The 9,191-nt window shown below is 41.5% G+C and overlaps 1 protein-coding gene across 1 annotated transcript; it reads right to left on the bottom strand.

Moving 5' to 3' along the window:
- Positions 1-562: 562 nt before the first annotated feature.
- Positions 563-8,024, bottom strand: LOC125294914 (GTPase IMAP family member 8-like). Its single transcript, XM_048243980.1, is given in 9 exon segments — positions 563-1,194; positions 2,088-2,195; positions 2,301-2,430; positions 2,573-2,753; positions 3,024-3,323; positions 3,516-4,121; positions 7,061-7,124; positions 7,127-7,767; positions 7,942-8,024. Coding segments are annotated over 9 exon segments (2,496 nt in total). The 5' UTR covers positions 7,985-8,024; the 3' UTR covers positions 563-771.
- Between the last annotated feature and the right edge of the window lie 1,167 nt (positions 8,025-9,191).

Raw genomic sequence — 9,191 nt, 5'->3', positions numbered from 1 at the left:
TCGATCGTCATGACGGTACAGAACCAGGTTTTCAGAACATCAATGCAAAACCACTTTCTAAGGCAGTGAGTGTGGTTGAAATGATTGGAACGCAGAACTAATGTTGCACTACTTCGGTGGTGGTGTTCCAACGATAAATCCCAACCATTTCTTCCTCAACTCATGTTTCTAAGGCAAGACATGCAACATTGATGTGTTATTGCCAAAACAATAAAACAGGCACGATTTTTTTTCCGCCATGTTGGCAACTTGCTGTTAGCTCCTACTAGTTGCAGAGAGACTATCGCCTAGCCGCAAAATCTTACAGTCTTCCTGTAGGCGGTCACAAGCCAAGGTGGGCGAGGCCATGAATAGTCAGTTTCCCTTCGGCGTCATTGGGAAGGGCTCTTTCTGATTCGCTTGTTTTTCTGTGTATTTTCTTTCATTGGCTAATGCGGGCAATGGGGGTAGAAGATCATTTTCACGTGCAGCATGCATATGCAACTTGGAGTGAGCTATAGTATTTCAAAAGTAACAAGTATTAAACGGTTTCTCAGTGAATGTGACCTTTAAGATACATTTGCCATATGAGCCTTTCATTAACACTATTTAACATTGACTCTTAAACATGGCTGCAGTGAGGTCAGTCAGTCATGCATGACGGAGTAAAGTAATACATGTTCATATTAACAGTCATCAAACTTCATTCAATACACAATCAGTAATAATAGTCTACATATACAACAGCTGGGAAATTATCTCTTAATCTTTCACTAGTAGACCTAATTTGCGTTACCATTTGAATCCATATCTTTTGGTGACATCAACCTTTGACTTCAACAGTATCACCAGGTCTTTGGCATTTTTGCGAGACTTGGGTTTAAATTTGATCAGTGGTTTCACAATGTCATGAAGAGCAGGCTGTAATTTAGACAGAGCCTGAGGAGGGTTTTTTTTAAGAAGAAGCTTACGCAGCTCTTGCGGGTTACTGTTTGACCAGGGCTTAGAGTTTGTGAACATCTCCAGAAGAGTGATGCCAAGAGACCACATGTCGGACATGGTGCTGCAGTTCTCACACTTCACAAGACACTCTGGGGCCATGTAGGGAGGGGTCCCACCCAGTGGGCCACAGCTTCCTTTCGTCATGGATACGGTTTCCTTCACGTTCGCCAAGCCCCAATCAGTCAGATGGGCCTTTTTGTTATCTGCTGTAATCTTAAAGAAAATATACATTTTGGAAGCATTTAGTGAATGAGATATGAACTTAAATGAAATTTGAATTAAATATTCATATTGTTTTCTAGTTCTAGTCCTCAATTCAGATCTATTTAGATTTGATAAGAACAATCTACACAGTTAAAGGGATTCTCCAGAGTTAAAACAACCTGGGGTCTATATGGTTGATAACGGGTTCAGACTTTAGTTTGGGAGAAAAATTACAATAATCGGAGGAGTTCTGAGTTAGACCGGTGTTCGCATTAGCAACAAAATGGTTTATAGCGCACTGCAGCGGGCATAGACACAAAGAAATAAATCGCTCTTTTCAAACCACTGACAAAGTTCAAAATAGCCGTACAGTGTGGCAGTCTCCATAAGGTTCTTACAGAAAAACTGAAGTATTCGGTGTTCAACTTCTTCCAGCGCTGTGCAGAGCTGACTGAACGTGATTCATGTTTGTTTTATAAGATTCAGCCAGATCTGTGCAGTGCTTCAAGATGTTGAACATGCCCACTGGTTTGATGCTACCGGGACATGAAGTAAGGCAATGTGTTGCCTTCAGAAACTCTTCTTGTTATAGTGTATTTGTAAACTTTCAAAGTTTGCAATAATTTGGTTTGTCTGTAGGGGTCCTATGGACACTGCCATCGAAGTGTAAGGCTATTTTGAGCTGTCAGTGGTTTGAACATAGTCATTTATTTTGACGTGTCTCTATGCCCGCTGAAACATGCTATACATCATTTTGTTGGTAATGCAAACAACAGTCTAGCTCAAAACTCCTCCGATTAATATCGTTTTGCTATTATTAACCATAAATAGACCCCAGGTTGTTTCACTACGGAATAAGGATTTATGGAAACAAGGAGGAAATATATAAAGTAGCATCTGACCATTATATTTGCTGGCTTGAGATCTTGGTGAATGATCTTTCTTCCATGTATGTACTCAACAGCCATGGCAATATCTAAAGCCACAAACAGCTTATCTTCGAGCTGCAACTGAAAATATTATAGAGCAATATTTATTAGATTATGATATAATATTAGATGAACAGCACACACATATAGACATTGAACCAAAGACCCAAGATGGCAGTGCACTACCTCAATTGGAGTGTCTGTAAAAAGAATCTGCTGCAGGTTGGCACCATGGATGTACTCATTAGCAATGAGGATCTGTGTCTCACTTTTGGCTACTGCCAGAATCCGCACAATGTTGGAGTGAGACAAACGCCTGCAGAAAGAGATAGAAATAGAGTGAGTTTACTAGGGAAAATGATTACTATCAAAATGACATGCATTTTCAAAAATGATTGTACAAGTCTCTTTTAATTGGAAAGGGGGAGAAAAAGAGATAGAGAGGGGGGGACCATTACCCAGGTATGATGAATTCGTTTGTAGTCACTGAATTGTCTCCTGTTGGTATAATCTTTACAGCAGCAGGTGTTCCCTGATAAGATCCCCTGTACACTTTTCCATAAGAGCCATGTCCAATGCATTCTGTATAGTCTACTCCAATTGTAGTTTCATCCACAAAAGGATTTGTCACTGGGTAATCTAAAAGAAGGGGGATGCATCCAAATAAAGAGTTTACATCAAATGCACATACCACTTACTCCTGCATGTTCTTTATTTACACTTAATTAATGATAATAATATACATTTTAAAATTATGATTAGGAATAAATCAAAGTCCATCTGAAAAACTTATAAAAGTGAAAAAGTGAAACTCTGAAAAAGTTATAATTCTAAAATTGAAATAGGTCAAAGGAAAGTTCAGGGCGTTACCTGGATTATAAGAATATAAAATAAATAATTCACACAAACCTCTGCTCTTAGCAGTAAGTGTTGTTCCATGTGTTGGTCTCAGCGGAGTCTTCTGTTGTGCTGCTGTGGCCCCTTTTGTGTTGCCTCCTCCGTCTCCTCTGATTGGTGGGATCAGACTGAATGACTCCTCAGCAGATCCACTCCTCTCCCCTGTCTCAGCTGAGCCAAACCCAGAGCTCTGAGTAGAGGCAGCAGTGCTGAGCTGCTTAAAGGCCTTTATGAGCTCAGGTTTAGGTGTTGGTTTAGTGGAGCCATGTGCAGAATCTCCAGTTGAGTAGTCATCAGGTAGGACTTCACTAACTGTACAAGACATGGGAAACATAAAATTAATAATAGTCAGGCACAGAGCCAATATATATTAGAGCGCCCAAATGTATTTGAATGTAATGCATGTATCTGTCTTTTTAAGATTATGTATACCTTAAATATACGTATAAACTGATGCCAATCACAAGGGGTAATTTTAGATAAATGTGAAACAAATATACTAACACTCAAGAGGTTCATCCATACTCCATTCTCCACTGTTTCTCATCACCATCTCTTCTATCTTCTCCAGCAGCTCTGTCACCTGGCCACGATCCCTCTTCTTATTGTCTACAGCATGATACCTGTTCCCACATTTCTCTACAACCCACTGCAGAGCCTCTCCTCCACTCTCAATGTACTGCTCAATGGTTGTGTCTCCCAACAAGTCCCCTTTGGTGAACAGCACTATAGTGTGACTCCAGACTCTCTCACCCAGCAGTTCCATGTGTTGCTGCACTGCTCTTCTGTGATTCTCTCTTAATGACATACTCACATCAATGTTCAGCAGTAGAGCATGGGGTCCTGGAGGACACAGAAACACACTGAGGACAATCATTTGTTTGTCACGTTCAGAAGTTTGCTCTACAGTGTAGTTATTCCACCATCCTGGTGCATCCACTACAGTAATGTGTCTCCCTGATGTTTCTCCTTCTCTCTTCACACACTCAGCTGTTCTTCCTGAGACACCAAACTCCTCTCTGCCCAGGATGGTGTTTCCTGATGAACTCTTCCCAAGTTCTTTACTTCCCAGCAGCACGATCCTCATGTGTGAGATGTGTGGAACTCCACCTGAAACACACATCATGCAACTCTGTGAAACACACTGAACATCATGTATCATACTGATGCATCTTTCTATTACTTTTCTGTATAGAATAGTTGATCACCCACCTCTCATTTTTGCCCTATTTCTGGAACCTCTTGCAATTGCATTGCGTGAATGTAAATGCATCCAAGGGGTACATATGGGCCAGGAAGAACACAAACTTTTTTTGTATGCGGATGACATTCTTTTGATCTCAAGTAATCCAGACGTGGCAGTACCTGCCATCTCCTCAATTATTAATTCATTTTCTGACATTTCTGGCAACACAATGAATTGGTCAAAATCAGAGGCCATGCCTCTTTCTAAAATATGTCCCCCAGCCATTAGAAATACATGGCAATTTAAGTGGATGCCTACGGGTTTGACGTACTTAGGAATTAAACTGACACCTGGATTGGATAATTTAATGCAAGTAAATATTTCTCCAGTGATTCAAAATATTCGGCCTCTTTTGCAGAATTGGGTAAAAATGAATGTATCCTTATTGGGCAGAATTAATCTGGTTAAAATGATTATTTCCCCCAAGATTCAGTATATTTTGTATATGCTACCCTTAACATTTCTGCAAAACTTGTTTAAGCTTTATAATACAGTTGTAGAGGGTTATGTGTGGGCAGGCAAAAAGCCAGCTTTCAATCAGCCCAAATTATATGCTGCTAAAGATAGTGGTGGTTTAGCATTGTCTAAGGTGGACTGGTATCATTATGCATTTTCTCTCTCCCAGTTACATAAGATAAATAACTCTCCTGAGCAGAGGCCGTCATGAGTTAAAGTCGAAGAGGAGCTTGTTGCTCCTATATCTTTAGAGGCCTTTCTCACTCAGATGGGAAGGCCGGTACCCTTTAAAGATCCAGTTTTGGCTTTTGTACAAGAGACTTGGTTGAGATCTCACCAATTAATTAATACCAATCCTTATCTTACCGCTAAAGCCTCCATTTGGTGGAATAAAAAACTATTAGTAAGTAAGAAACCGTTTATGTGGGATGCGTGGGTCAGCTCAGGAATTAATCAGCTCGGGGATCTATTTGGCCAAAATGGTATGAAATCATTCATTGAAATCAGACAAGAATTTAATCTTAATCAAAGGGAATTTTGGACATTTTTACAAGTTAGACACTGTATCAAAGCTGCAGAGTTGCACACTAACCCAGACCCTCCATCTAGTATCCAGGACCTATTCCTAATAGCTGCCAATAATAGTAGTAGAGCATCTAAATTTTATGAGATCATCAGAGGTGCGATCGCCCAATTTGGAGGGGCCGAGACTATGCTGGGTGGAAGACTTGGGAACTCAGATTCCAGAAGATGGCTGGAAGAAGCTTGTTGCTTCCTGGTACACTTGTTCGCGGGAAACACAGTCGCAGCTTATCCAATATAAATTACTCCACAGAAGTTATTGGACCCCTAGTAAACTCGCCAAACTGAAATTAGTAGACAGGGACACCTGTTGGGAATGTCAGAGAGAAGCTGGGACTTTAGTTCATATGCTATATGACTGTGGAAAAAATTATCGCCTGTGGGATGGGATTATTACTCTCTTGAATGGTCTTTTTCAATTTAATCTCTTGAAGTCTCCAGCTTTATGTATCTTGGGTCTGTTACCAGATAACATTAATCTAACTGGAAGACAGATGCTATGGGTACGACTTGCAACCATAACAGGATGTAGGATAATATTGAGGCATTGGAAGTCATCTGAGTTTTGTAGTTTTAAGGAATGGATTGAGCTAATGACCAAAATGGCTTTATATGAGCGGGTAACATTCAGCGTCAGGGGGAGAGAAGATATCTTCAATCAGGTCTGGGGCCCCTTTCTGAATTATTTAGAGGATATGTCTGCTTAGATAGATAACTGATACTGGTATTATATTGGATGTAACTGTTTGATATACTCAGAGGTCTATGTTAATGTAAGTTTGTAGGCACTTTGTTCTTGTTTGTGGGGTTTTTTGTGTGTGTGTGTGTGTGTGTTGTTGTTTCTATGCTTTATCAAAAAAAAAAAGACAGGGAACTGACTGTATGTTTGTAATTTTCACCTGATGTCAATGCGTGTGTGTGTGTGTGATTGTGTGTTTACATTTATGTAGGTAGAGGTGGCGCCTGCGCCTTTCGTCTAATCGTTTTGTTTCACCCAGTGCATAACTCCAAAATAAAGTTCAGTCAAGTAGTAGAAAGTAAAGACCGCACTCAGGGGCTGAGAGATATTCAAAATTGTATTCAGAGTGCCGAAACAGTAGCCTAGAAATCTAGACGCAAATTACATTTGCTGCCAGGGCTAGTCTAGCAACTCTCCGTTGGCTTGTGAGCTCGAAAAATTAAACTTCTATCAGGCCAATCAAATCGTGTATAGAGTTGTTAGGCAGCCTTAACATAATGATTGATGGCAGAGTTACAATGGTTTGGATTGAATTCCCTGCTACTTGAAAACAAATAAGATGGATGTTGCTGTTGGCGAACAGTGTGACACGAGTTAAGCTTTTATTAAGTTGGCAAAAGTTTGAACTAGCCAACTAGCTCCGCTGGTGGGAAACGCATGGGACTCATAGCGCTGTCCTATTGCGTGCAGAGGGAATTTGAAAGACAACCGATTATCGGACTGAGCACTGCGAACGGTGAGTGCCCAGACCCTACATTTTAATGTGGGTCTGGCTCGTCAGGCTACCGAAACAGCATTACAGGCCAGGAAAAACAAAAAAAGACAAGCATTTCGGGCCTAGCCCATCATCAGTGTCTCAATTTAGAGATTTGTTTGTTCATGGCCTGTAATGCTGTTTCGGCACTCTGAATACAATTTTAAATATCTCTCAGCCCCTGAGTGCGGTCTTTACTTTCTACTACTTCACTGTGTTCAAATTTAAACATCTTATGTAGAGGTCAGACAGCTATAAATAAAATGTCTCACCTGCTGCTGATCTGAGAGTCTCTCTCTGCTTCTGCACCTTCATCTTCCTCTCCTCTGCTCTTCTCTTTGCTCTTCTCTCTTCTTCTCTTGCAGTGCTTTACATATTTCTGCATCAAAGTCAAACTGATGGCCTCTATTTCCAGCCACCATCTCTTCTATCTTCTCCAGCAGCTCTGTCACCTGGCCACGATCCCTCTTCTTATTGTCTACAACATGATACCTGTTGCCACATTTCTCTACAACCCACTGCAGAGCCTCTCCTCCACTCTCAATGTGCTGCTCGATGGTTGTGTCTCCCAACAAGTCCCCTTTGGTGAACAGCACTATAGTGTGACTCCAGACTCTCTCACCCAGCAGCTCCATGTGTCCCTGTACTCCTCTTCTGTATTTCTCTGTTAATGACATCCTTGCATCAATGAGCAGGAGTAGAGCATGGGGTCCTGGAGGACACAGAAACACACTGAGGACAATCCCTCGTTTATGATGTTCAGGAGTTAGCTCTACAGTGTAGTTATACCACCACCCTGGTGCCTCTACGATAGTGATGCGTCTCCCTGCCGTTTCTCCTTCTCTCTTCACACACTCAGCTGTTCTTCCTGAGACACCAAACTCCTCTCTGCCCAGGATGGTGTTTCCTAATGAACTCTTCCCAGCATCTCTGTGTCCCAGCAGCAGGATCCTCATGTCTGAGATGTGTGGAACTCCACCTGAAACACACATCATGCAACTCTGTGAAACACACTGCACATCATGTTGATGATCCTCTCTCTGGTTTGGCAGTTTATGTTTGTGCTCCGCTGGGCTCTGCATGAATGTGTTGGACTGACTACACATTGAAAACAAAATTGACAAAATTGACATTGAGTGATAAATTCTCTCACCTGCTGCTGATCTGAGAGTCTCTCTCTGCTTCTGCACCTTCATCTTCCTCTCCTCTCTTCATCCCTCTTCTTCTCCATCTCAGTCAAAATCCGACGGTCGATTTCAAAAAAACTTCCACAGTTTTCTGTAATCAGAAATAAATCTCTAACCTGACTCTGCCAGATGGATGCTTCGCATTTGCTTTGCATGTCCATCTGGAAACTTTCCGTTGGAGAACTTTTGGTAAGGGCCGGAAATACTGGTTAGCTGACTGGATAAACCATCTGTCTATCACCACCTATGTTGGTTATCGACGGGCCAAATCTACCAATTAGATGAACAAAGTGTTCTTCTAATGCCTTCATTTAACATAGTTAGGTAACGTAACTAACGTTTAGATTTTTTAACTTACCATTTGTATGTGACATGAACCTAATCAACGGCAATTCCCATCAAGTTTTCACGGTAGGCCCTACAATTCTGAAGAAAGTATATTCCTCCATTATGAACTGGAATCGGCCGTGGAGGATGTCTGTGTCGTTCATTCCTCCCAGCTGCATGGCTGAGACTCATAGCTTCACAGCTTACCTTTCTAATTTGAATAAAACTTGCGCGATAGCTATGCTCATCTCATCTGTGGATGCCGTCATGTTGTTTGTTGCGTCACACCTAAACCCGCCTCAAAACCAACGCTGATTGGCCGTTCGTTTGGTGAACTGCTCCAAATTTTCTCTATCGGAAAGTTGCCAGACTGATCTGCGAGTGAAAACCTGAAGCTCGCGATATCAGGGTGGTCTCACGAGGCTAATAAATCTCTACTATGTAAAAACAATTTTGCACTGAGTTCAACAGATATTTTCAAATTAGTATTTTAGTGCACAAGTTAAATTATCCATTTTTTTGTGCACGTGCATTATTTTGTGGTTAAAGGAACCATATGTAAGATTGTGGCCAAAACTGGTACTGCAATCACTTTCAAATTACTGTAGAGCGGTGTATCCCCTCCCCTTCCCCCCTGACTCGAAGTTGCCAACCCGGATGCCAAAACACTAGCCTAGAAATCTAGACGCGCCCCTAGCGGCAGATTACATTTGCTGCCAGGGCTAGTCTAGCAACTCTCCGTTGGCTTGTGAGCTCCAGAAATCAAAACTTAATCAGGCCAATGAAATCGTGTATAGAGTCGTTAGGTGGGATTAACATAATGATTGATGGCAGAGTTGCAACGGTTTGGCTTGAATTCCCTGCTACTTGAAAACAAATAAGATGGATG

The sequence above is a fragment of the Alosa alosa genome, chromosome 5, assembly GCF_017589495.1.
Source record: "Alosa alosa isolate M-15738 ecotype Scorff River chromosome 5, AALO_Geno_1.1, whole genome shotgun sequence".
NCBI lineage: Eukaryota > Metazoa > Chordata > Actinopteri > Clupeiformes > Clupeidae > Alosa > Alosa alosa.
The sequence above is the reverse complement of the archived record's forward strand: the minus strand, read 5'-3'. Positions and strand labels throughout refer to the sequence as shown.